The sequence below is a fragment of the Pavona decussata genome, unplaced genomic scaffold (assembly GCF_977016875.1).
Source record: "Pavona decussata unplaced genomic scaffold, jaPavDecu1.1 SCAFFOLD_133, whole genome shotgun sequence".
Lineage (NCBI taxonomy): Eukaryota > Metazoa > Cnidaria > Anthozoa > Scleractinia > Agariciidae > Pavona > Pavona decussata.
The window spans coordinates 370,001-397,404 of record NW_028145546.1 but is presented as its reverse complement, the minus strand read 5'-3'; the positions used below and the strand labels follow the sequence as shown (position 1 = coordinate 397,404).

The 27,404-nt window shown below is 39.5% G+C and overlaps 3 protein-coding genes across 4 annotated transcripts in view; 1 reads left to right on the top strand and 2 right to left on the bottom strand.

Annotated features, from left to right (window-relative positions):
• Positions 1-506: 506 nt before the first annotated feature.
• Positions 507-7,286, top strand: LOC146468011 (synaptotagmin-7-like). The gene is made up of 5 exons (XM_085124765.1): positions 507-707; positions 823-1,736; positions 3,771-3,903; positions 4,675-5,912; positions 6,161-7,286. Exons 1-4 carry the CDS (start codon positions 695-697, stop codon positions 4,989-4,991), a joined length of 1,377 nt encoding a protein of 458 aa, XP_084980891.1. The 5' UTR covers positions 507-694; the 3' UTR covers positions 4,992-5,912; positions 6,161-7,286.
• Positions 6,428-12,205, bottom strand: LOC146468010 (uncharacterized). The gene is made up of 4 exons (XM_085124766.1): positions 11,995-12,205; positions 9,754-10,227; positions 9,091-9,285; positions 6,428-8,610 (listed from the first exon to the last, which is right to left on the bottom strand). Exons 1-4 carry the CDS (start codon positions 12,047-12,049, stop codon positions 8,096-8,098), a joined length of 1,239 nt encoding a protein of 412 aa, XP_084980892.1. The 5' UTR covers positions 12,050-12,205; the 3' UTR covers positions 6,428-8,095.
• A 3,536-nt stretch (positions 12,206-15,741) lies between these two features.
• LOC146468009 (uncharacterized) overlaps positions 15,742-27,404 on the bottom strand; it is a 36,858-nt gene continuing 25,195 nt past the window's right edge. The window contains exons 4-9 of one of the 2 annotated variants that reach the window (XM_085125090.1): positions 25,565-25,826; positions 22,262-22,530; positions 21,686-21,885; positions 19,214-19,349; positions 17,763-18,426; positions 15,742-17,351 (exon numbers count right to left, since the gene is read on the bottom strand). In XM_085125090.1, coding sequence (XP_084981216.1) covers positions 16,853-17,351; positions 17,763-18,426; positions 19,214-19,349; positions 21,686-21,885; positions 22,262-22,530; positions 25,565-25,809 — 2,013 coding nt within the window. In that variant the 5' untranslated portion in view covers positions 25,810-25,826 and the 3' untranslated portion in view covers positions 15,742-16,852. Of the gene's footprint in view, positions 17,352-17,762; positions 18,427-19,213; positions 19,350-21,685; positions 21,886-22,261; positions 22,531-25,564; positions 25,940-27,404 lie in introns of those variants that run through there. The other variant, XM_085125089.1, reaches the window with a different exon arrangement.

Here is a 27,404-nt window from a genome sequence, read left to right as displayed (position 1 = left end):
AAGCGGTTCATCAGACCTCAAGCCGAACTTGACCACAAAATTGTCGAAATATCCGCTTTACGAATGTTGGGACAATGAAACTGCTATATTAGGAATAGAAAGTAAGACTTGTCAAAATAGTAAGAATTAATTATAAAAGGCGAACTGTTAGTTCATAAACACTCTTGGCTTTCGAAGGGATTTTTAATTTTGTCGATGATTGGGTTATTAATTGGTGTGCGTCAGCCAATATTTCTAAGCTAAATGTAAAGTTAACTTTAAGGTTGCCGGCTTTTCACATTACGATATCACTGATGAAGCTGAAACACTTCAGAAAGGTTCTCAATATATTTCATTCATGTTCATTAATTCAGTGGTCGGGGTTGATATTAATTTGCATTAGAAACGTTACTTCCGGTGACCGCTTGCGTGACCAATGATATTGACGGTCTTTTAAGCCATTTTATTGGTTGCCTTCACCGGAAGTCATGACAACCATGCCAAGGAACATGATAAAACGGGAAAGGAACTCTATTTGTACCCCAACACTTGCCATGCGGACACTCCAATATTGCCGAAAAAGAAAATGTGACGACATTGTTTCGAAACCTTTCATAGCCGGAATAGGGGAAAAATAATTCTGCTTTGATAAGCCATGCAGGGGGATGTAAATGTGTGCGATTCTGGTTTTCTCGTTGCGATTGAAGCGTCCTAAATGGTTAATCAAGGTAACAAAAATCTTAATTCCTTCATCTCATCATGATATGAAATCTCAAGTGACAATATTTACAATAGATCGTAGCTGCCCTTTAACTGTTTTGAACTCCGTTATTTTATTTTTAGTTGTCTTGGCTGTTGGACTGGGTCTGGTTACAGGAATCGTCGTTGTGGCAGTCTATCTCCTGGTGCAGTACCTCCGTCAGCGATCCTTGGGTGAAAAATATAAATATTCTCAACTGACTACCGATCCGACGTTTCGTTCTCGTGCGATAGTTAAGCAAGACATTCCTTCGTTTTATATTCCGCACGCCGTGCCCGTCCAACTCCAGCAGCCTATCGGAGTTATAGAACGAGTGGATAGTATTAAGAAGGAACAGTACCGTAATGGGCGAATTCACCTATCACCAACCGTTCATAGCGTTGATGTGCGCAGAAAGGCAGAAGAGAGAGGGGGCATTAAACTCGATGCCATCAACACTGGCTCCATGACTTCGCCACAGCTAGTCTCTAAATCGCCACAAACACCGCGCAAAAATTCGCCCCCGAAGAAGAAAAACGGCGTCATTACAGCTCAAGCATCGCCTGCTATGCAGCATAGGAAAGTGGCAGTTCACAAGAAAAAACCCGACAGTGATCTGGGCAAATTAGAGTTTTCCCTTTATTATGATCAATCATTTCGCTTGCTTCAGATTTATGTCACCCGCGGGATCAAAATCGCGAGTCCCGAAGCTAATATTTCGCCTGAAGTTTTAGTGGTGGTATCGTTAACTTTTGAAGGAAGTCAAACATGGGAACAGAAGACTCGACCGGCGAGCAAATCAAACGATCCGCAGTTCAATGAAAAACTGGAGGTGCATAACATCATCTCAGGGAAACTCCATGCAAGTGTGTTACACTTTCAGTTATTTGATGAACAAACTAAGACTCTAATTGGAGAAGTGGAGTATTCTCTCAAAGAACTACCACCGAACAAGCTAACAGGACAAACTCTTCCTCTAGTTCCTGTTGAATTAGAAGAAAGCGAAGACGGCAGCGAGGTACGTATTTTCTAATGTTTAGTTTTATAGCGTGACTAGTGAAGCATCCAGTGAATATCGCGAAATGTCAGAAAATGCAAATGTTGAGAAAGTTTACGCAAACTTTGCAACCTCGAGAACTTTAAGTATTTCGGAAACCAGATATCGTAATAGGGCAAATTTTAATTATATTTTTAAGTGTATTAAAGTAACGACCCGGGAATGCACAACACTCGCTATTTTCCTCGTTCCATCTTTTACAAACAAATAAAAGTTGAACAAAAAGTTTGATGGTTCATTGCGCAGTAACAACTTCGGGGTCACACTGTCGGCTCCACAAGCGGAATATTTTAATGTTTTTCCCTTTTCATTTGTAGTTTCATCTTCCTTCACAACACCTATGGTTATAGATAACACCGTTATTTAAAAAAGAGAACTGTGTCTTTATTCGAGAACTAGCCTTTGTACAGTCGTGGACGGTGGTGTGATAGCTAGTTGTGGCAAATACTTTGGCGGCAGATTTAATTTTCTTTCGCTGCCTCGCCGCTCGCAAGCGCGTTTCTGCTGTCAATTATTTGACTTCCCATACGTCAAAAATTTTTCGCCAAAAAATACCGCTAGCTACACGTACTATTTTAGGGCATATTTAAAAAGTTCTTCAAGGGGGGATTTATAGTTCATTATTTTCATACAGTTAGCCCCCTGGCCCGATTCATTAAATGCGATACTGGCCCAGTACTTTGTCTGTCTGAAATCACGAGATGTGGCCCCATTCAGTTTGTGATCTAATGGAACTTTTTCGATATTTTGCGACATGGAATTTGGGATATTGAAGCAGAAGGAGTTAATCTTCAAATACAAAACATCACTTACTTTCGAGACGACTAAGTGCGTCATAACAATAGAACACGTGACGTATGCAAACTGCCTTAATTTTTCCGCTTTGACGGAAAATTACTCTGAAACAACAAATACTTACGTAGTTTATTGTTTCTTATAATAAAGTTAGCAATGTGGTTCTTTTAAATTATGTGTGCCCTGTGAGACGCTATTTTGGTGCACGTAAAGCTTCCAAATCGTTTCAAAAGTCATTGTTTTCGTAATTTCAATGAAAACAGTAAGAAATAAAAATTAGTAAGAAGACATGAACGACGTTGACACAGTCACGTAGGCGATACCATTCCTCACAAACTCAGAAAAAACTGTTTTCTCGCAAATTGAGACGAATTTACCAACAAAATAAATGTAAAAAAAAACTATATTTAAAAGAATTACCCATGTTTTATTCTGCTTACCAAACACGCAAGGAAGTCAACATGGACTGAAGATGTTGGATGAAACTGGCTTGGCTACCCTTCGTTATTCACCCTACATTCTGACTCAGTGCGCACTCACAGTTGAGGCTTCTGTTGCATTGTTTCGCATTTTAGTGGCTACTTTGTAGGCGTCACAGTGGCTGATACCCAGACACTAGCTCTTTAGCCTACGTGATGTTTACAATTTTCTTCGCCTCTTTAGTGTGTTTGGTATTTAAACTTCTGGAAATGCGTTGTTCAAAGACTTGGTCAAAGTTTTGTTTGGCGATTTGTTTCAACAACAATAACAGGATTTAAACTACGTTATTGTTATAAACACTAAATGAAGTGTTATACATCAGATGAAAAACATACCTCAACTCTCTTTACATGCGTCAAACAAATATTGTTTTTAATGAAAAAATATTTGTTTTCGCATGCAAAGCTTCTGTTACTGAATGAATTCTGTTACTGAGGAGAATAATCGAAGAAAGAGTGGAAAAATTTTGTCCTCCGTAAAATAATATGAAGCTTGTCAAATGCAACTTTCTTCTCTGAGGAACGTTTGCCCGTATGCAGCCACTTATATATACACCTTTGACTTCTCAAGACAGCATTCAGCGCTTACCACTTTCATACCGCGCCTCCAAATTTTCAACACTAGCAACAAAGGGAATGCAATTAATCAACATGGGAATATCACAGTGTTTTGAGCTTGGACTGAACCGGTATGATGACCTTAATTGTGTTGGTTTTGTAGGAGGGGGTGGTGGATTCTTCTGCTGGACTTGGCGAGCTGTTAATTTCCTTGTGTCATAACCCAATGGATCAAAAGCTTACAGTCAAAATAAGCGGCGCCAGAGGTCTTCAGCCAATATCACATGGGAGAATGAGTAAGTACCTTAAAGACTCATTTTAATAGCGCATGGTAAACACAAAGGAACATAAGTAAGTATCTAACATAAATCAAACACATGTGCATCACAGTACGTGAGAACTGGCACAAATCAATCGTATATATTAGCGCAAGTTATAGTGCGTGTGAGCTAAGGCAGAATCATCTTCGGAGACCCAGGGGCAGATAGTCGGGACGGAACGAAGATTTCACGAGCGAAGTCGGGACAACTTCGCTTGGTATCGACTCCGCCCGTAAAAAATCTTCTCCCGTCCCAATTATCTGCCCATGGATCTCCGAAGATGAGGCATAGCCACGGCATTTTAACTAACCATGCAATACAAGCCCGTGCAAACTGACCCAAGGCAAGGTCTAGCGCAAGGAATATCCGAAGGTTTAAACAACGTTTTGATGTAATTAAATTTGAATTGCAACTCTTACACCAGATACTGCTAAATGGCGCAAAGTAAACTAAAAACGAAACCAAATAACACGTAAACAAACCAAAACATGCATGTGAATAAAAACTGTTGCAAACTAAGGGTAATTATGAAATAGTATACTATATACTATAACTTGAAGAAGTTTCCATTCACTTGGACCGCGCTATTTTAGATTTAAAAAAGAAAGAGATGTGAGTGAAAATTCATTCCTACAAAATACGTCTGTATTTGCCGCCCTAATCTCAGAACTTTGTCGTATGCCCATTTGATTGATCATAAATTCTGCACAGATTAGTTTCTGTAATATCGACTCTATTTCTTTACAGATCCTTTTGTAAAACTTGATGTGACCTTCTGTGGACGGAAGCTCAGTAGTCGCTCTACCAAAACTGCTCACCACACACTGATACCGACCTTTAGCGAGGTGTTTGTGTTTGACATGCACACGGACAAACTACCGCAAGTCACGCTTGTTTTCAAGGTGAAACATCGCGGAAGAATGCGTGACGTTAGTATAGGCACGGTGCATCTTGGGTATTGCGTGAATGTAGAGAGCGAATACAAGCACTGGGAACAAGTCATGGAAAAACCGCATCTTGAAATTGAACAGTGGCACTCGATTCAGGAACAGTTTGTTGAATGAAGTGTTGGAACACTTCTGGCTCAAGCGAAAGTTAAATGTGTTTTTACATGACGGTCACCGTAACTTTAGTCGCTTTTCATTTGTCAGCTGACTGGCCGGCCAGCTCGGTCGGTTCGTAAATGGTGTATACCAATTCGAAGAACTGGGGCTGGTTGTTCGAAAGCCGATTAACGCTAATCCACGATTAAAAGTTTAACCGAGGTTTTCATCTTGCTCGTTAAGACTGTTTTTAAAGGCTAATTTTAAGCTGATGGTAAAGAAAAGTTTAAGGCAAAACTGAAGGACCAAAATGTTTTGGAAGAATTCGTATGGGCTAGTAAATAAACTCGAATCAAAGTTCACGTTAACCCAGGGTTAGCTTAATCAGGCTTTGAACACTGACTGGTCCCTGATCCTTCGAATTCTTAAGAAGGCATATTCTGAGAGCAGCTTGTGCCCTTTTGAAGCAATTCAAAAAAGTAGAATATTGAACTGGATGGCCAATCCTGACAAATATAATAGTAGCGCCTTAGTTTTGACCAGTTTTTTCAACCCTTTCCTTAAAAGCAGGATATGGAAGTGGAACGTTGAGTGTGTCATTATATAAGCGTATGTTTCTCTTTCTAGACTTTTTTAGTGTGTGTCATGGATAAAACCTTCAAGTAACGCCTTTTGTGTGACCAAGCGTGGTGTTATTTATTATGCTCAGTCATATTCTAAATTGTGAGTTGGTCATTAAAATCGTTAAGTGTGGCCTTTCAAATGAAAACTTCTGAACAGTGCTTCAGTCCTTGGTATCGTTTGGTCATACTTTGTTTTTTCGCCTTTTGGCGGGTTGAAATTTTCGAGGACTTATTACATTCCATTTCGTACTTCCAACCGACTCAGAGTTAAAGAGAAGAATTAGTCAAAAATGAGTTATTTTTGCGTGTAAAACGTTAGGTACTTGTGAATTGTTCGTGGTTAGTCTGACGCGGCGTTTCGTCTCGGCCAAGAGACTCTTCAGACCAGACTGCTAACATCTTGAATTTGCGAACGGGACTTTGAGCGTGATGCTCAACGAGTTTGCCTACAAATTCTAAAGGTCTCTGAAGAGTCTCTTGGCCGAGACGAAACGCCGCGTCTGACTAGCCACGAACAATGCACAAGTATTTGACAATTTTTCAATTCTTTATTGTATAAAAAATTAGGTCGCGTTGATTAAGAATTGACAAGAGGAGAATTAGTCCAAAATGAGTTATTTTTTTGCGTGTAAAAAGTTAGATATTGTTGACTTCGCGGTTTGTTTACCAGGGGTTGTTTCAGCGAGACCGTGTAGGAATACAGTATAACATTGAGCGAATTTTTTAAATGCAGCGATATTTTAAGGAACCATTCGTATTAAACACTATATACAAAATACAATAAAGCCACTTAAAAGATTTTACTCCCAAACGTCAATAAATGATTTTCGAGCAGACAGCTAACAAGAACTTTTAATCAAATAAAACCTAAAGTAAAAGCAATTCATGGAACTATCTCAAGCTTAGACTCTATGTAAATACCGGTATAAGTACAACTTCAGATTTTTTTACATTTCCTTGTATCCAACGATTAGTTGATTGTAGTGTGGCGCGAATCCCTCTAAGTGTTCAAAAAGGGGATGCACTGCACACACACACACAAAAGAAAACTTTGAAAGAATGCAGACTTAGTTGCAGTAAGTTTACTGTATAGACTTTCTCTTCAAATCTTTAATGTTAACAACTGCGCTGAAAACGTCAATAAAATCTGCTCATTGTTTATGACTTCAGTGACGCAATGTTATCAACAGTTCAGTTTCAACTGTAAGCTGCGATGCCGATGTCGTCTTAAACGAACACCGAAGTTATCCGGCTTAAAAAACATGACGTGTTCCAGGATAACATTAATATTATTAATATATAGTAAGTAATAGCTGCTCATATAATCAACCAATGGCTTATTTCAGCTAATTAAAAAAATTGTTATTAAAACTTCCGAGAACAGACCTCGCAGTCCGTGAGAAGATCCGCCATTTTTTTACATGCTAGGGGCATTTGACATCAAAACACAATAAAATTATACAAATGCATAACAAGGGAGACTGCAAGTAAAAATTACCACCACCGAAAAACTGCTTAAGTTGAGCTGCGGTTTCTGCAATACTGAGCACTAGGATAATTTTGCTCTTCTGCATGACCTTTGATGGTAAGTAAGTAAGCAGTTCTTTAGGCTGTCCGTGAATATCGGTCCCTTCTCCTTCTCTATTTCTCTTGTTAAAAACCAGTTAACAAAGGTTCGACTGCTAATTACAGTTTGTACAAAGGGCAAAATGTACTTGTCAAAAACAATTTACATGAACTACATCGTTAAACTGTATGAACCTGAATCCCAATCATTTAGCTTAACCCCGTTTCAAGCAAACTGTGAGAAGCGAGACAAATAAGGCAGTGTCTTGTTTACGAAACTCCGCAGGAGTGACAGATGAGATGTGTTTTCAGCTTTGCAGAGTGTGTGGCACAGCTTTTACCCTGTTGCAGGCCAAACAATATGTTCGTTTCAAGGTCTGAAGGCTGCACCAGGGTCGAAACATGACCGCGCTGAATCTCTGCTTTGACAGGTGACCGTTAGATCAGTACGCTGTTACAATGACTATTGATTTGCACTAACGTTGTGCTTGCGAAAACATCGTTATGTTTGGTAATTCTCTACGTCAGACTTCATGGTTACTTCTATACAACAGTTAGGCCCGTATTCAGGGAACACTGACCACTTAATACAAAGAGATATCGTGAAAATAAGCTTTATCACAAGGCTCTGTCCCTCAACGCGACACCCTAAAAACCTGATTCCAAAGTTCCCTTTGCTTTTCATTTAGTGTCACGATTAAACCATCGTCAAAACGAACAACGTAAAATGACAAGTTAGCTTCTTACAAAATAAATAGCGTCAACTAAAATTATGGCATTTAGTTCCCTGCAGCTGGCACGTGTGACCAAACTTTGATAACACTTGGTTATGACCTTCTGATTGTTTTTAATAATGCCATGAGCTTCAAGGTGTGTTCTTTTTAACTATACAATCGAACTTTGGCTAGTGCTTCGAATGCAATCTACCTATAACAATCACTTGTTATCCTTCTTGAAAAATGATTCAATGGACGTTTCTTCTTCCCTCAAAACCTCCCTTTGTGGACTTTGATAAAACTTCTCTTTGCCAAAGATCCTCACACCGATGGGTCGGAGGGCTCCTTTCATGTACCCATGCAGGTACTTGCCCCCGGTCCCCAGCACATGAGGGGCCAGGCCATAGAACCTCTTCAAAGGTGTCATCAGTGTATCAGCTAAATCATGATCCGCGATGTCAGCATAACACGACACCCAAACATCATCCACTATCATGGTACCTTCTTCGGTGACAGGTGCAAAGGCTCCCTGCATCTCAGCTATTGAGACTGATGTCACCAATTCAGGATAGCGTCCTCGCCGAGTATGGACCAGAATGAAGTCACCGGGTCTGACTTGAGACGCATGGGCGGAGCAGTTAGTGAAATGGGGCATTGGAATTGTCTTGAAAATAAGATGAGCTTCGCTTAGGGATATTTGAAAGTTGCACGCAGTAGTAATCGTGTAATAGTGACCTGAAGGCAAAAATAAAGTTGGTTCTCATAAAGGTTGCTTTCAATGATATGTTTATTGGAGGGAAGGTAGGAAGGGAAAGGGCACACGTTAGATGATGAAATCATAAGAATAAAGCGAGAGAGGGGGAAGGGAAGACAATCAAGGAGGGAATGAGAGAGGAGCGAAGGTGGAAGGGAGGGAGGGAGGGAGGGAGGGAGGGAGGGAGGGAGGGAGGGAGGGGAAGGGAGTGAGAGAGAAAGAGGGAGGAAGGGAGAGAAGGAGAGAAGAAGGGAGGGAGGGAGGGAGGGAGGGAGGGAGGGAGGGAGGGAGGGAGAGAGGGATGAAATAGTACAAAAAATAGATGGATGGATGGATGGATGGATGGATGGATGGATGGATGGATGGATGGATGGATGGATGGATGGATGGATGGATGGATGGAAGGATAAATTGTTGGGTGGTTCGATGAAAGGCAAATCGTGGAAGAATTCGTTACTAACCTTTGTAATCAGGCATTTGATCCAGGAATGTAACCACGGGACTGAACATGACCTCACCCTTCTTAGAGTATGTTTTGACTAAGTCGCCAATGCCGACCTCACTCATGGGAATTTTCTTCCCAGATTTCAACTCAACTTTAGACTTGGATGGAAAACAGGTGGACTGCTTTATATTTAAATTGACTTTACAATCATCTAAATGGAGGAGAAACCAAACGTTTCACTGTAAAATATTTTGGTGATTTTACTTATACTTATAGGGAAGGTTGACAAATGTAGTCGAGTTGTGGAAATTAGAAAACAAAGAAAAATTTAGGGAAACCGATTGATCTTTAATGATAATGAGCCCTTTTAAGGTGGCTCACGACAAAACAACAATCTTTATCGTTGACATTGAGATCATTACACGTCCCCTAAGCCTCACTTTTGAGGGCCTCAACATTGCACGGGGACGGACAAAGACAGACAAGAGAGGTAAACAAAGCACCTAGTGCAGATTATTTTACACATCTGTATCAACTGGGCCAGCCTGACCAGAAAAAATCACACGTAACTACCCACGGCGACTTGGTCAAGGAAAACGCGAGCTCTGGGCCTTACACTGGTTGGGTCCGCTTTGAGTTTCACTGCAATTTTACGGGTAACTCTAACATTCCACTATACCTGTTGTGGTAGGCCATAACTCAAACTTTTTCACAGACTGAATGTCTTGAACAAAACCTCGTGCCTGATGAAAGCCCATGCCATTCCAGAGCAAGACTTTGCAAACATCGCTTGAGTTCTTGCTGACAGTGGCATCAATAAACATTATTCCTACTTGAGATTTGAAAGTTTCGGTGGTGTTCGAGGTGAGCGGTCGTCCATACACCTCTTTAAGGTAATCCAGAAACGCTTTTCGCTCATAGAAGTAATACAAGCCTTTAAAGCCTTTTGCGCTTCCGTTGTAAGATTCTCTCACTTCGTGGCCTCTGTTATGATTTAGTGCTGTGCTCATGCGCAGTATGCATGTGTCGCTGTTTATGCTGGCGTGGTAGGAGAGGTGGAGCTCTTTGATGAGGCGCGGGTCGCTGAACATTCCACCATAACTTGCATATCCGGGGTAAAACATTTTAAGGTTTGGAAACAAAGGCAGCATCTCTGAAAAAAAAAAAAAAGTGGAAACAGTGGTTAATTTGAAAATTGTCCTGTTTTTTGCCCTCAACTTTAATGACTAGACACAGAAAAATTCTACATACTAACAAAAAGCCCGCAGGTATACCATTTTAACTATAGGATCACCATCCGAACAGGAATCTTCTTTTAATCAAGAATTCTTGAAGACAATCTTTTGAAGCTAATCCTGCTGAGAACTATACTTTTTCTCTCTTGTATTGCATTCTTGGTTTGACCTCTCATTTGCAAATAACCTACCGTGCGCGCCCCACTCGTTGTATGTCACTTTTGGGTCTAAAGATGGTATAGATTGTGAGAATTTGGTACATTTGGCACGCGGACGTTTTGCATTTGACTCAACTTAAAATCGCGCCTGTCAGTTCAAAACAAAACTACAAGTAAGTTTTGAAGCAAAATGTTTCACAAATAAGCTCTACCTTGCCATATGTTGAGCCACTTTTTTTTTCCTCTCAAACTCACTCGCCCTATCGTACCCACAGTCCCACTACTGCCTTGTAGCTTTGATGTTACATTTCGCCGCTAAATGTTCTCCGATTCTCATTGGTCAAAATTAATCACGTGTTCATCCACTCAACGGAGATACACTATTGGCTCAGTATTTTTGGAGAGAACATGTCCACAAAACTGTTTTTTTTTTTTTTTTCAATTCACTAACGAAAAGGTTGATTTCAAATTCTCGGGTCTATCGGTCTGATATTTTCCCTTGGAAATTTGATGTTCTTAGTGAAGCTTGCCTTCCTCGGGCTAATATTGTTTTAACTGAACATACAGCAAATTTTCGCGGGCAAACACCATAAGATAGTCCGTTCATAGATACACTATTGTTTTTGGTGGATAGTTAAATCCAGCTGCCTTACCATATATCTCCTCATGCAAAATTGATTACCGTTATAGCTCAAAATATATGTTTCCGAAATTGAACATGGTGTTATTTTATTACGGTCTCGGTGGTTTACATTCGCCAACATCTGCATGCGTAGAGTAATCTTCTCAAATTTTCTGAAAGGGTTAGAAATAAGGCAATTCCTTACTCATGGCTGAGAATTCCAACAAGAGACGGGTAACTGTCCGCTGAATTTGCTGCCAATTACGTGGAAAATGGCCAAAATTCAAAATTTTGACCTCAAATTTTGACCTTCAAAATTTCTGTTTCATATCGTTGGCGTGCTTGCAGACGCTGTTTAATGCGAGGCCATCACCGTGCGTGCCGTCTTGTTCAGGAAACAAAGCATGCTATTGCAGCCTTCTTTTTCGTCTGTTTCACAGGGAGCAAAATATGTCGGCAAGGGAAAAAAGTTTGAAAATTTGGGTTGCAACATTAAATTTACACTTTTAACACAGTCGACGAACTGAGCCCCAACTTGTCACAATATTTCCAGGGTCTTGAAATTGGATTAAATAAAACGGCCACAAAATATCAGTTAAAGAGATATCGAGGGAGACCCAATTCTTGCTTAGGTCTGAAACGCAGCTGTTTGCTTGTAAGGGACGTTCTAAAAGGAGAATTTAAAAGTCAACCTTTGACTGCTGAAGAAAGTTCTAGGCCTCACAAACTGCTAGCAGGCTTCAAGAGTCTACAGAATACCTTTTGCCGGATTACAAGATTTTGGAGACCAGAATGACGGATTAAGAAGTGGTAATCTCATTGCAGCTAACTCGACAACGCCCGCATAACAACATCAATTCGATCAAAAAGAGAACGGAAATATACCGCAAATATAAAACACTTACTGGTTGAAGCCACTGGGATGAATAGCAACAGCAATATCACTATGACATCCTTCATACTGCAGTCTTCAAGGTTTCACGGCTGAAGAACGAGCCAACTCAGATAACAAGTTTACCCAAAAAGCGCTAAACAGTGCGTATCTCTAATCATAAGGCGCGAAGGGTGTAAATTCATCAATTATTTAGGTCAGATAATTTGTTTTCGTGCAAGTTGCCCTTCACTCCTTACTGGTGGCAACATTCAACATCATGACGACCATGACACATTACCAGTGTGTATTTCGCTAGGGGCTTTTTTTTAGCAAAGTGAACATGGCATCACTCCAACACAAAAAGTATTTTTTCAGTCTAAACGTTGACGAGTATTAAAGAATGAAAGGTAAGGCAAGTCATGTCAATTAGCTGAACTCCATGCTCCCAATATCATCTGCAAAAAGAGCATCGATGTTTAAAAAAAAGGAAAGGTTAGATGAAACAGTCATTGCTCATGCTTATTTTACACGGAGCTGTGAAATGTCAATCATCAACCGGCACTCATTTTTATGTAAGCTTCAAATCGCACGGATGTCCAATATTCTCAGGCAAACATCCAAGCCGGTCTTTGAACAAGTTTCAGGGCTCCTTCCTGGCAACATCAAAATATGTAATTTCTTATTGCCTAGCAACGATGTACGTCTTCGCACTCGGCACGTGGAAAACGGTATTCCCAAGCTCTCTTTTCCTCGCGTCCGACCTTTGAAACGAGGTTGGACAACGGCAGTTTTTGGTTGGTACCATATTGCGGTAACCGTGTGAATAGTTTCCGCGTACTAGTTTCATTCATAAACCTGAAAGTTAGTTTCTTTCGTTCAGTTAAAAAGTAAATAATGTGTCGACCGTCAGTTTTAATTTACAGTATGAAATATGCGAAGTCAAGGTGTGTTCATGAGAGAGTGGGGCACAAAGCTTGCATACTCTTTCCTGTCTCAGACCACATGATATGGCCTGCAACGGACTTGCATCCCATCAAAAGGGTGAAGTACAAATGCTCCTAGAGCTTTGTATTGTAGAAAACGTAGATTCGGCAGGGTTCCTCCCTAGCAACATCAAAATATGTAATTTCTTACTGCCTAGCAACGAAGATGTCTTCGCACTCGGAATGTGGAAAACGAACGGTTTTTCCAGGCTCTCTTTTCTTTGTGTCTGACCTTTGAAACGAGGTCGGACAACGACATATATAGGTTGGTACTTGTACATCCATATTGCAGTAGCCAAAAGAAAGCTAACTTCTTTCACCAAAAAGGAAATAATTTCATTAGTTTCAATTTACAGTTTGAAATATGCCAAGTCAAAATTTAAAACACAGAGAATCTGCATGAACTCTAGTTAGCTTACCCCTGGTTTGAACAAGTGGGTACAGAGAGGCGATTCAAAGCCGTGTCTTGCTCAGGGAAGAGAACGGAAGGTTTGTTCACGCGAGTATGGGGCGCTTCGGAAATCTTCCTGTCTCAGACTACATGATATGGCCTGCAACGGACTTGCATCCCATCAAAGGGGTGGAGTACTAAAGCTCCTAAAGCTTTGTATTGCAGAAACCGTAGATTTGGCGGCATGTTGAGACGTCTTATAGTCACGAAAACAAAGCAGCCTTCTTTTTCGTCGGCTGTATCACAAGGATACCATACGTCGGCAAAATAAAAAAGGTTAAAAAATTTGAAAATTGAAATTGGGTTCTTGTATTAAATTTTCACAATTGACACTTTAATTGTAACCATATTTTCAGTCTCTAAATTCGCTGAAGTAAAACGGTCTGAAGAAGGTCAAGTTAACAGCTATTTAAGAGGACCCTCAAAGCCTAGTGTTGAAAAACGGCGGTCGAAAAAAATACTCCCGAAGGAAGTTTCCTGTCTCGAAACTTCCTAATCCAATAACGAATCGCCGGATTACAAAATTCTGGAGATGATCGCAAGGAGAAAAAGATATGTTTATTTAGAGGCGGAGAGGATTAGAAAGTGGAAATCTCATTGCGGTTGGCTCAACAACATCCGCATAACGATATAAGTTCGATCAAAAGGACAACGAAAAAAAAATTAGAATAAAAAACAAAGGCAGCCGTCATATCGCAGTTTTTAAGTGCTGAAGAACGTGCCGGTTCTTATAAATTAAGGCGCCGAAGGGTGTAAATTTATCAATTATTTAGGTCAGATAATTTGTTTTCGTGCAAGTTGCTCTTCACTCTTTACTGGTGGCAACATTCAACATCATGACACATTACCAGTGTGTATTTTACTGGAGACTTCTTTCTAGCAAAGATGAACATGGAATCGTTACCAAGAGAGCATATTTTCTAGCTAGAAGTTGAGATGTTGAACAGTTCTTAAGGGTAAAAGCTCAAGCAAGTCACGTCCATCAGCTCACCTCCATGCACCCAAAATCATCTGCAAGAATTAAGGGAGCATGAGTTGGTAAAATCCTCATCGCGCGTTCCTATTTTGACATGGAACTTTCATGACTTCCCCTCATCCCACTTTATAGTTCTACAATGTTTCTAAAATCGGGGATAACCGTCACTCCTCCCCCAGTGAAGATGATAGAGACAGTGTGTATACTCTCCCTACTCTTCTCAGTACATTTCTATCTATTTTCTTAGAACAGTTGTGTTGTTCTTTCCTGTAAGTGTATTTTGGCAAGACCAATTCTTATCTCTGTTTGGGACCATGCATCTGGCCTTGGTTAAATTACAGTCGCAAACATGTTTTACAGCACACTATAAAGTAAGGCGCGATTTGAGTGATATTTGTAGAGTAGATGTAGAATTGAGTAGAATTGTTGTCGAGTTGATGTAGTGAAGAACCACTACTTAAAGAATAAAGAAGAGCTACAACGATTCCTGGTGCCTCTCTGCTGAGTCAAGCGAGTGTCTTACTCAAGCCATCTTGTGTTTGATGATCGTTTTCTTCATTCTCATGACTTGTTTGTTTGACCAAGTAGTGATAGGTAAGGAGAAATTATATACCGGTCACCACGCAGTGCAGAGCAAACACGGCAACATGCATAATCTCCTCACTGTCCTCCATATATTTCTTATGAAGCTAGTTGGGAAAATTTTTTTCAAATCAAGACGTTCCACCTTTGATGATCATTTCCTTTATTCTCATGGTCTGTATTGTATGATCAAGTCGTAAGACTGTAAGGAGAATTTAGAAGCTAGTCACTATTGTGGCTTGGTTTAGCAGAAATTAAATTTGCTCTCTCCGAACCAGGGACGAGTTGCATAAAACTTAACGGCGGGCGTAAATGCTATCGTCAGACGTTAAAATACTGAATGTGACTGGGCTGAAGGTCTGGCGTGAGCAGTTACGCCCGACGTAAAATTTTATGCAACTCACCCCAGTTCATCGAAGTCGAAAAGGAAATAGTCTCTCGGCCCAAGCTGTTCAAAGCCCGATTAAGCTAATCCTGGATTAACTTTGATTCGAGTTTTTAAAATTACCAATCAATGAAGATTTTTCAAAGATTGTTGTCCCTCAGTTTTGAATTTGACTTTTCTTTACCATTAGCTTTAAAATTAGATTTTAAAAACATTTTTTAACGAGCGAGCTGACAACCTCCATTAACTTTTAACCATAGATAAGCGTTAATCAGCTTTCAATCAACCGGGCCCTGGTGGCTTGTTTGAAGAAATGTGGAACATGGTGCTGATAATAGTAGCACCAGTAATATAAACCCAAAGTGACTGTATTTCAGCAAAGTATCTGGAGTGACCAGGAATTGTCTTATGGTTTTATCAGTTTTATTTCTTCACATCGAAGTTACCTCTACTTGAGGACATTATGAGGACTGAAAGGTCTGCAGCTGCATGTTCATAGAGCAAACCTAAAATACATTTTGTTTTGTTTTTACATATATAAAAAGCAAAGACAAAATATTTGGCAATGCCAGTCCGCATAATTCGACAATATAACGGACCCAATAACAACTTATAATGAAATATTTTATACACGTAAAACATACTGGGAAATAAGAGAAGACTTATGTCTTGGGTGGGTGGGGGAGGGGCACTCATTTTCTCTAAAACAATGTACTATGAAAAGAATACTCGTTTATGTATCGTCAATTCTTCATATCAAAGAACAAATTTGCCTTTCTTGTCCCCATACTTTTCTTGTAAAAGTACTGGGTGCTTATATCCTTAATTCTCATAACCTCAGAGGTTGAATAAGTATTGATATTTCAAGGAGAAATTTGATGCTAATCAAGGGTTAAAAATACTACAATGAAAGAACACAGACCAACGATTAACTTTGAGGCGGAGAGAGAAATAACTTAACGTATAAAGAATATCACTTGCGCTTAAGTAAAACCATATATAGTTTCTTTTAACTACAATATATACAGTTGCTCCAGTGGCTCTGGTTCAAGAATACGCGATTAATAATTTCTTCGCATGTTCTTCCTGTAATCTGCAGTTCGACAATTTATCACGGTGAAAAATCGAGCAGAAGCAGTTTTCGTCTGGCTGTCAGAAGTAGTCCTGTCTGTGCTTTGGTCAACCACTTGATCAAGCATGCTGTCTTTATGTTGTAATTTCAAACAATCGGGAGCAAGACCAAGCTCAATCAGAGCATGGCTAGCGTACGGTTTCCCTCACTTGGAAAATGTTGTCTAATTTTCTCCACGACTTGATTTGATTGGCTTACTTCATTTGTTAACATTTGTTCTTGGTTCCAACTTCTTAGTTCTTAGCTTTGAGTTTACGATAACCACTAGAAAACTGTTCAGAGGGACAGAGCGAGATGATGACTGTCTGTGGGCAAATTACAAGTCTACGGCTATTGAAGTCGATCCCAGCATTGTCACGACTTCCTAATGTGATTTTGTTTCATTTAACAATGACCGCAGCAACAAAGTCAGTGTCAGCACTTTCCCATTTGCCAGGTCTGTCTTCCTCGTGAACAAAAACAAGTGATTCTTCCTGTAAAGTCCATGGTGAACATACATCGGTTTTGCGATTACAATAACTGTAGTATTTAGCGCTCTGCCTGATTCTTGTTACAACCACATAATGGTACTCGCCAGGAGTGTTAGTCTCTTTGCTGATTATGACAGGGTAGCCCTTTCGAAGTAGTTCCTTTATTAAATCCGTCCAATAGCTTGTATCTTTTTTACGGCCAACCCGATGAACGACCTTAAATTCTCGTCCCATGACTTTCCTGAAGGCTTTTCTGATTCGCCCCATTTGAGCAGGCGAGGTTACACCTCCTCCGTGTGAGGAGCAATGGGATCCAAGCTTATGAAAGATAAGCTGTATCATGTTTTTCACTGAGGTGTCCATTGTCAGTGGCAAAGGAGTGGACAAACCTGTCAGGCGAGTTATTGATCTGCAATGAAAAGAAAGAATCGTCAGTAATTTTACTTCAAAATTTCTAACGAATTGCTCCTAGGGTCACTCAGAACCTAATGATTTAGGATTGGTATTGCATGGGGTTCTGTTTAGTTTAAACGTGCTCCTTCAAAAATACAAAGAAGGATTAAAAAAATAAGTACTTCAAAGTTTCAGAAAAGCTTAATACAACCATAAAGTAGTTGCAACGGCGGTTTACAGATCAGTAACCGAAATTTCTGCATTTAGTACAAAAATAACCTGTCAGTAACGTATTACCGAGTTCACCACATTTCAGGGAGTAACATCCTCTTGCTTGACACTCTCTTTAGGTTACTGCTACCCATTACTTCCGACACATTTGGATTTAGAACTCACAGTAAATCAAGAGAAAAAAAGAAGAACTTACGGATAACTTGAGTTGGAGCTTCCCGTAGCCATGTTATCATAGTAACCAAGTACTTTAGCCCAGGCCACTGGACCTGACCCGGTCATACACTGGCCATGCTGGTGTTGACGGTACCTTGGGAAAAGTTCTTCGTGGGGTATAGAGAAATACTTGTCAGAAAAGGAGCGCCGGTGTCTGCTGCTTCGAAGCATGATCCCATAGTTGAGAACCATAACATTAGACCCGCGGGTTCGTAGCTCTACTTTGAAGCGTACTTCATGACCTTCTAGATGTCTACGAACAAACGACTCGTCTACGTCAACTTGGACCTTGATGAAGCGATCTCCCATCCTTGTGATTTTGAAGAAGCGTTTATTGACCATGGTCATATCAAGGTAACCCTCACCTTCACACAGACCACACAGCACCCGGCAAAGTCGCTTCTGCCAACGTTTCTTCCAGCCTTTTACCTTCTTCCGTTCCCCGTCTCGTAAGCCGACGAATTTGATACGAACTTCACGGAAACCTTCACCGAGCGGAATACGAACCGAATCACCAGGGCGAAGACCCAGTTCGGCCTTAAAACCGCCATCGGTTTCCTCCACTTGGAAATTAAATTCTGTTTCTAAGGTAGTCGGTGTTTGCGTTGGCACAGCTATTGTTGGTGTGGTTGTTAACCTTTTTTCTGAAAGAAATTTTGAAAGATGCTTAAAATTAGATGTGGTGATTCTGGATTGAAAAAGAAGAGGAACTACAAAATATTGTTAAAAGTTTACAACGACGGTTTTCAGCGCAACACTGTCGGGGAAAGAAAGATGATGCCTTGTAACAAGGGCGCATGGACAATTTTCTACGTAATTTTCGTTGGATTTGGCTCCGCACGTTGATTAAAAAACTCGCAACGTGTTGAAAATCGTCGTTGCAAATCCTGTAACATCACCTTGGCGCATCCAAGAATTAGAAGACGTCTGCGAGCCCAAAAATGGCTACTTACAACTAATATACACTATTTACGTCAATTCAGCAAACGCTAGAAACAAACAAACAAACAAAATAACCAAAAAACAGAACAAAACAAATTTATCAAATGTACATTAATCAGATAAAACAGTAACAAGTAGTGGTTGTATTTCGGTAACAAAGTACGACGATAATTGGCCATTTTACAGGATTTGGCCTGTTACATAGAGAGTAACAGAGTTTGCGCAATAAACTTAAACACGGCATGATATTAATAGTAATAAAACTGCAAAACAGTCCGTAGTTTTTGAGTCGTTCGGTGTTATGAATTCGTGCGGTCTTCGGCTGGCGCATGTAAGGTTCGCATCCGCGTCTCCCTCCGTGAATTTCAAGAGCAGAAACAATTGTTTTGCCTTGTAACAAAGTACGGCTAATTTCACTGAAAGGGAGTGAAAGTTATGATCATTTAATGATAAAGAGAATCGACGAGGTCGCCTCAGAGCCAGCATTACCTGTTTCCATCCACAGCCACTGGAATCTAACCCACTCTGGATCCTGTTTAACACGTTCAGCCAGCTTGTCCCATTCCTTTTTCATGTTAGGTAAAGCACGATTAACTTGCTTGTCCAGATTCTTCCAATCGATATCCTGTGCGAATGGACGATTACTAAAGTCATCACAAGTCCGGCGGCTAAAACAAGTTTCTCTAACAGTGTAACCTAAACCAGTAGTTAATAATTATTACAGACATACCTAATTCACTGGACAGCCCTTCAAATGGGTAGGTTTATAAACGTTTTCACAATCATTTAAACATAACAGCTACTCACAGTACTTAGTTTCCAGACACGCTGTTTATTACATGTACGCCGTGCAAGTGGTTGAAACATATGCGGCAGTACTTTCCTGTGGTACAGTTTCTTATGCTGAACGAGGTGGTTCAAACTTATGCGTCTGTAGACAAAAACCCTAACCTTATCACTCAGATGAAACCTACTGAGTAGCACTTTTCAGCGATGATGTTCATTTTCTTTGCTTTTTTGTTCAAGTGGCAATTTCAAAGTAGCCGACACACAGACTAGTTTCAAGTGACAGGCGTCGGCCCAAACAACAATCAGTAATACCGTAATCGGTTTCCAGTGTTCCTGCACGTTGTGTCAGAACTGTTAAAACGAAAAGCGTAAAAAAGCCAAAAGCCATTTATAAACGAAACAAACAGAACCTAATCGTCTTTTCTCAGATAATAAGGATAACGGTTTAGAGAGGCACTGAATGCCGTACTGGACGTTTTATAAAGCGTCGTCTTTGCTTGAGATTAATTTCTCATCTTTGTAAGCCGATTTGGCGCAAAAAAAAAGAAAAAAACCGACCCTGGAACTCTCCTCAAAACACCGACCTTCCTTTCTTTTCCGAATAAAAAGAGCAGACCCGCTTTGTTTTAAATCGCCGTAAGCGATCTATTATTTTTAAGTCTTGCCATCCAGATCCGCAGTATATCATCACTTCATTTAAAGAATAGCCATGCCGACATTATTATCTTCTCTGAGCATTGAGAGTAAGATAACCTTTGCCTTTTACCCTTGACATATTGATATGCACAGTAAACCTATTAACTCATTATTCTCTTAGAATACCAGGGAACAAATATGAGAAATTTGGAAAAATTTTACCACCTACTGTGAATCGAAAATAATTTTAACTAACGCAGAGACTACAGAAAAGCGCTGCTCAAAAGCGTTGATTTGAATGGTCAAACTTTTGACTTTTAATCCTTGGATTGAACAATTTGGAAAGTACAAGTACCTTACACCAGGTGGTGCCAGGGACCGAGTTTCCAAAGGAAAACAAAAAACCATGTTAATCAGTTCTTAAACTGATTCATGTTATAATTCCATTTTCACTGTCCATTAATTAGCCCCTCCCAACACATCTTAACAAGTTTAAATTCGTGTTATCTTGATAATCTCCTAAAGCATGATTTATCTTAACGAACGAATAACACTCTCTTTAAGCCAAGCATTTACCAACTTCACATTCCAGTGTCTCGTAAGTCCAGCTAACCCTTCCATTCTGATTGTATAAATTTCACTACTGATTCAAAACCCTCAAGCATTGTGTTCCTTGGACAGTGACACCTTGTCTCCCGTGCTAGCTTTTAGAACTAAAACTTAGTTTACATTTCTATTTCATTGCTTAAGATTTTAAGATGTAAGATTAAATTTTACAAATTATATTTTCGTGGTTTTCTTTCTTTCTTTCTTTCTTTCTTTCTTTCTTTCTTTCTTTCTTTCTTTCTTTCTTTCTTTCTTTCTTTCTTTCTTTCTTTCTTTCTTTCTTTCTTTCTTTCTTTCTTTCTTTCTTTCTTGTCTTTGTAATGAAGTATATTATTATTATTATTATTATTATTATTATTATTATTATTATTATTATTATTATTATTATTATTATTATTATTATTATTATTATTATTATTATTACTGTTCAGTAGGAGTAGGGCATAGATATTTCTGGTGCCATGGAGATATCTCTATCTTCAAGTGTGTGTTTCTGAAGAATACCGTAGTTACTACTAGAGATAAGCTCAAGATTGTTCTTTGGAAGCCTACATTTTTGTATTTTTCAGAAGCATGTAGTTTCTAAGCAGTAAAATTCTGAAATACAAGCCCTGGGCTTACATGTATATCCGATTTTAGGCCTTTTCTGGCGCTTTTTTTTTCACTGAAGAGGAGAAACTTGTTTTCGGGACAGGACAAATTATTTTTCAAGGAATTTTTAGTTTTAAAATAGCTGCACTTGAAATAGTTGGAAACATTATGCTAACGGCTTAAAAAGCTTACTACAAGACGGGTGTTCATGTCTGAGATTTAGGGGCTTACTTTTGGGGGAGCTTATATTCAGACTTTTATTCTATCATTTAACTCTCCTTGCTTTTACCACTTAACTTCTTTATCCTGCTTATAAAAACAGCTGGTACATTAACATACCCAAGAGTCACTATCAATGTCCCTTGTAGCTGCCACAAACTTGTTCGTTGTGGTGTCCTCACACGCCATAAGGCCGTCAGGTCTTAGACGATAGACCCTGTGACAACCATGTCCATTTCGCAGTGCTTGATTAGTTAGTAAGTCAGAGGGGCTTGGTAACGGCCCTTCTTCAGCAAGGCGGTGGTCACCAGTTTGCCTCGCTACAACACAAATAATAATTGGACTTTAGTTCTTCTTTGTTTAAAATACATGGAATAAAATGAATAGTCACCGTGGTTGATGAGGAGAAAATGGGCCATCACTGTGGAATACCCTTCCCTTAGATTTGAGATTATTACTAAAATGTTGATTGTTTTAAGAGACATCTTAAAACCTATCTTTTTAAAAAAGTGTATGAAACTTTATTGATTTTGCAGATAATTTTAAATTCAAACTTATATAACCAATATTTAGGCTGAATAGATCAGCCACTGAGTTTTGCTAAAACAACTTGACTGCCTCATACATTGAGTAAACTTTCATCAACTTTTTCATTACATTTTTATAGTAATTTTCTTTTACCCTATATGTACATACCGGCCGAAATTATGACATATTTCTCCCCACTTTTGCCATTTATTTTAGCCTCCCAGTAAGCAATGTAGTCTCTTGGAAGATCCTTTCTAAAAATTGGTCTGAGACCCATGATATCCTCTTGGCTAATTGCATCTGACAGTGTGTAGAATTCCTCCTGGGTTTCCCACGACACATTATTGTGCCAAGCACTTGATGTGTTGGATAAATCTGGAGGACGTGTCACCACAATGTAATCATCACCAAAATTCAAGCCTTGGTAATTATTTTCCCTAAAAGGTGGAAGGAGACCACCAGTATTAGGTGCATGTACAGGTGTATAACAGCAATAACATGACTATTAATAATTATTGAAAGGAATTCTGGTCAACACAATGCAAACTCACGAGGATCCTTTCAATCCTATTTCATTGTGAAAATATGCAACCCTTCCAAGGGAACTGGTCATAACATGTTTGTTCGAAGAGGACCCATCTTGTTTTTGGTAGGAGGCTTATCGAAGACACCCCCTATCTCATGAACATTACTGCCAAAAATTTTACTGCCTTTAAAATTTGAGTTGACCCAGAAATATTCAGCTAGCAAGAGCCATCATTACTAAGACAGAAAAGAAAAGTAAGGATTGAATCTCACTGGCATTTTGTACAGCTGCATAGAGAGATGGCTATACAATAAAGACATCATCTTTTGAGGTTGAGGAAGGATGGTGCAGGCAGAGACAACCATCTATTAATTAATATATATTTTTTATTTTTTGGTTTATTTTGTGAGATAATGTGACATTACAACAGGGCCTACTATACACATGTCCATCCCGGAGATGTTTGGAAAGAGTTCACCACAACAGAATATTTCCCTGGAAAAATGAAGTAACAGCTTACCAAGAATAATGGAATAAGCCACTCCCTGTAAGAACATTGACCCCCTTAAGATTTTTTGTCCAAAACATGAAAGAGTATGATGCCAAAAAGGATCAAAGAAGAACAGGTTCACCCAAATCGAAATGTCAAAATGCAAATTCCTGTCAACAGTCACAAAAATCTTATAGACAATACATGTATTTGGTGATCATCTAATTAACTCCCATGAGCTGTGTGTCTGATCATGTATGAATTATGAAGATTGTGTTGTAACCATATAGTACAATGTAAGAACTGTGTGGCAGGAAATGTCTGATAAAAAGTCAACCATTTAAATTAAAACTGGGATTAGTTTGCATGGTCATTCAATCACTCAAGCTAAAGAACTGAACTTATAAAGTAAAACCTATGATAACTTTCAACCTGATTTAATACCAAGGTGTCAGCAGTTTGCTACTGAAAACCTGGAGGAAATGGCCGACACAACAAATATTCATCATCATCATCATCAAATCTCTGCGCGCCAGTAGGCGCATAAGGCTGACATAAGGCCTACACAAAAAACTGAAGTGAGGTCAGTACTGAAGCAGCCTAGTTCCATATGAACAGCTTTCAGACTGGTTTGGTAGATCTACTTCTGGAGGAACTACAAAACTTGCATGGATAAGCAGTCTGCAAGGACAGGAGGTACAGAAAGTATGCACAAAAGGCCTATCTAGCTATGTAAATTTTGTCATGGATGCAAAATGGGTCTGGTAAAATATGGACAAAGCAATAACCACAATCTAGAAGAGCTGATGGTGGGAACTGTTTTGACATGTTAAGGAAATGATAATGTTGTTGTTCTTAGCTCCTCATTAGGATCCATTTCACTCAACCTTATGATCTCTCTGCCTTCATTTTTCTCTCTCTATTCAAAGCAGACAGCATGGTTATCTCACAGATCATTATCTAAATATGTTGCTGGCCAAAAAAGATTTAGTACAGGTTAGATAATGTTAATCCTTAATAAAATTTGGTGAAAGAATGTTTGTCAGATGTCAATGCCTATCAGCTGCTTGATTTCATTTATAACCGAACCGCAAATGCCTCTCACCTTGCAATGCACAAAACATCATTGCTTAAAGACTGTATTTACCTTTTTTTTTCTTCTTTAGACTAAATTGGAAACTAAAAAGGCATGTCAAGCATTTCCCAGATATTTATTGTTTTTTAAAAGCACATATGGCAAAATAAATGGTTTCTTGAGTGCAGATGATAATGGCAGGCTGTTAGGCTCAAAGAATGCGTTTAATGAAACCAGCTGTACGAAAAAATCTAATTACAAAAACTTGTGGCTAAGTAAATTAAACTTCAATTTGGTCAAAAGAGAATGAAATTGTCGGATGGAGTTGATTATGAGCCAAACTGTATGGCATCAGAGGCGAAAAAAGCCATCTGATTCACCCCTGGAATTCTAACCCAATACCTCCAAAAACCCGCAAATTGAAATCCACTTAAGAATAAAGTTCTTTCAGAGGCCGAAAGCTTTTTCGTGCACGCGTAAATTACCGATTCTAATATCCGTGCAGTAAGTAAGATATACCTTTAAGACAATTAAAAGCGTTTCTTTAGGAAATTAAAAAACCTTTCACAACAAAGCCCGCAAAAGCAGTTAATGAGTTCATTAGTCCCCACGCTCTTAATGATAGCGTTGAACGTCAAGGAAAAGTTTTGTAAGAAAATAAGCGGAGATGATCTTCCTGAGTTTCAAGTGTCAGAGATCACTTTGCTTGGAAAGAGTCACTTTGCTTGGAAAGCTCAGAGAACCGAATTTGCTCAAGTTACATTGCTTTTACTTCTGAATGCACCCTTACTGTTCATTTCAATAACAACAGGTCTTTTTTAATTGACAGCATTCAAATGGACTTCAACAATTTGTAGCGTAATTTCGTAGTCAATAAGAGTAATTAGTCGGACATCAAATCGAACTTTCATTGGTCGAGTGGCGGTGAAAAGTCGTTGGCTTCCATCAGATATCTTGAAGTGGTGAAGACACAAAAAAACAGCAAAAGCCGACATTTTAAATGTACCTTTTATCTTTACGACGTTCTACCGGAAAAATTAAGGATGGGTTTTACTGGGCAATTATGAGCTTGGAATGCGTAAGCGGTGTCTTTTGTACCCGCCAGAGTAGTTGACACATACAAGCAAGCCAGCCGAACAAACGAAAACAAAACCTACTTTACATTGTTTTGCGAAGCTACAATGGGTCAAACTAAAGCAAGTTTTCAATTATAGCTCAATGTGGGCAGACGAAATGTAGAGCGTGCAGATAAAAGTCCACTGCAATAACTTCGCTGATGGACGACGTTATTTACTAAATGCTGAGGTTAAAGTAATCAGCATGATTACAAGAAAACCATTTGCTCCATTTCATGACACAACACAACACAACTGCGCCTACCTTTTCGATTTTTTGATTACGTAGACGACTAGAAATCCCACTAACAACACCAGAATCAGCAGACAAATAAAGACACCCGCTCGAGGAGACCTTCTGGGTCGTTCATCTTGAAACTTCACCACAACTTCCTCCGTATTTTCTGTCGCCTTCTTCTCACCATCCACCATCTTAACTTGGAGGCTGACTTGCGTTGCTTCACCGATTGGCGGTTTTTCTGACGCAAATTTTGCCTCAGCCTTCACCATGTTGAGTCTCTGTCAAGCTGTAGCTGCGATGGAAATCAAAATATCGCAACGTGAGACGTAAAGAGCATGTAGGTTGACGCTCGCGCGGTGCTACATATTTGTAATCTCTGTCATTCGATCTTCCAGCACTTGACTTTGGATGATTGAAATTTCCTAGCCAATCAATGAACTCTTTCCAGCCGGAACCGGAAATGGAAGCAAAACGAAGTTTGGCGTTGCTCGCTCACCAGGGTTACTCACGAGGACAGAAGAGGGTGGAAAAAAATGGCTTCGAAGGTAAATACACTGCTGGAGGTATTTTTATTTGAGGGCTGATTTTATGCAAAACCAAATGCGGGAAGATAGCCATGTGGGTTTCAAAAAAAAAATACTCGAACCCCAAGTTGACAGAGCAATGAAGAGTACCGTATTCTTTACTAAAGTCGTTTTAGAATTATTAAATCGCGAAACGGCTGCTTCTCTGGGTGAAACGCACTGATTTTGCGTGAGAATGCAACATTTTTCTCAGCTATTTTAATGCGACAGCATAGAATAACAAGAAGGGCAGCCATTCCCGACCGTATCTGGCCTGAAATTAAAACTTGCTCTGACTGACAAAAACCAAGAGGAAATGGTAATCCAGTTTGGCTGTATGTGCAGACAACAATGATTATAAACACCATATTGTCGCAAATCCTCAGAAATCGAGAAACGGAAATGAAAATAAAAAGAACACATCAAACGATTGAACTAAGCCAAGTTGTCGGTTAAAATCTCGGATATCGCGCGGTGCCAAGTTCTCAAAACTTCCAAAAAAATTTACGTGTACAATGTTCATTACTAGAAATTTGAATTTTCATAGTTTTTAAAGCTAAAACGTTGAAAAGTTTATAAGACTAAGTAACAAACCGGGCTCAGTATGCACGAAAATTACCACAATAGAAATGGCCGTGAAAAATACTTTGTGGGGTGTAGGCCCAAAAATTATTTGAAAGTTTTGAGAAACGCACGCTTGACCTCTGGCATCATAGTAACTACAATGGGGACGAGAAACATTTGGCAACATTCTTTTTTCAATAACTGACTCTATGATTAAGTTCTGTAAATAAAAATAAAGAAATTTCTCCTCCACACAGCCCGATAATTGACCACAGCCGGTAAAAAAGATTTTTAAAAAAAGCCGATTTACTCTAACAATCCTTTTTTTTTTTAACAGAATAAGCCGGAGACATTTAGTTCTGAAAAGAAGCATACTAGAGAGACAATCAACAATGCCAGGGTCATAAGCTCCTGACAATACTAAAAGGTTGCATGAACCAATTTTAAGACGGCAAGCCCGGCAACAAGAGGCGGTGACCTCCCAGGTCTTTTGGATTTGTTTACAGGTTCGCTGGTATGTTACATCAACACGCCTTATAGACGTATTTTGCTTAGCAGCAGGTGGACACGGGAATAATTTCCTATTTCTGTAACATAACGAGTTCAATGTGTATCGTGCACACTTTTGGCACGCAAGCGCCAACTCGCCCCACCCCAAGGTATAGACAAGACTGGAGCGAGCGAAATAAAACAGGGAGGGAATTGGACAGTCGTGAGTGTAGCCTGTTCTACTTCAG

Coding starts and splice junctions, on each gene's coding strand:
- LOC146468011 (XM_085124765.1), top strand. Junction 1,737..3,770: donor AAAGCGAAGACGGCAGCGAG/GTACGTATTTTC, acceptor TTGGTTTTGTAG/GAGGGGGTGGTGGATTCTTC. Junction 3,904..4,674: donor AATATCACATGGGAGAATGA/GTAAGTACCTTA, acceptor ATTTCTTTACAG/ATCCTTTTGTAAAACTTGAT.
- LOC146468010 (XM_085124766.1), bottom strand. CDS start 12,049: ATGAAGGATGTCATAGTGATATTGCTGTTGCTATTCATCCCAGTGGCT. Junction 10,228..11,994: donor CATCCCAGTGGCTTCAACCA/GTAAGTGTTTTA, acceptor TTTTTTTTTCAG/AGATGCTGCCTTTGTTTCCA. Junction 9,286..9,753: donor GTTATGGCCTACCACAACAG/GTATAGTGGAAT, acceptor TCCTCCATTTAG/ATGATTGTAAAGTCAATTTA.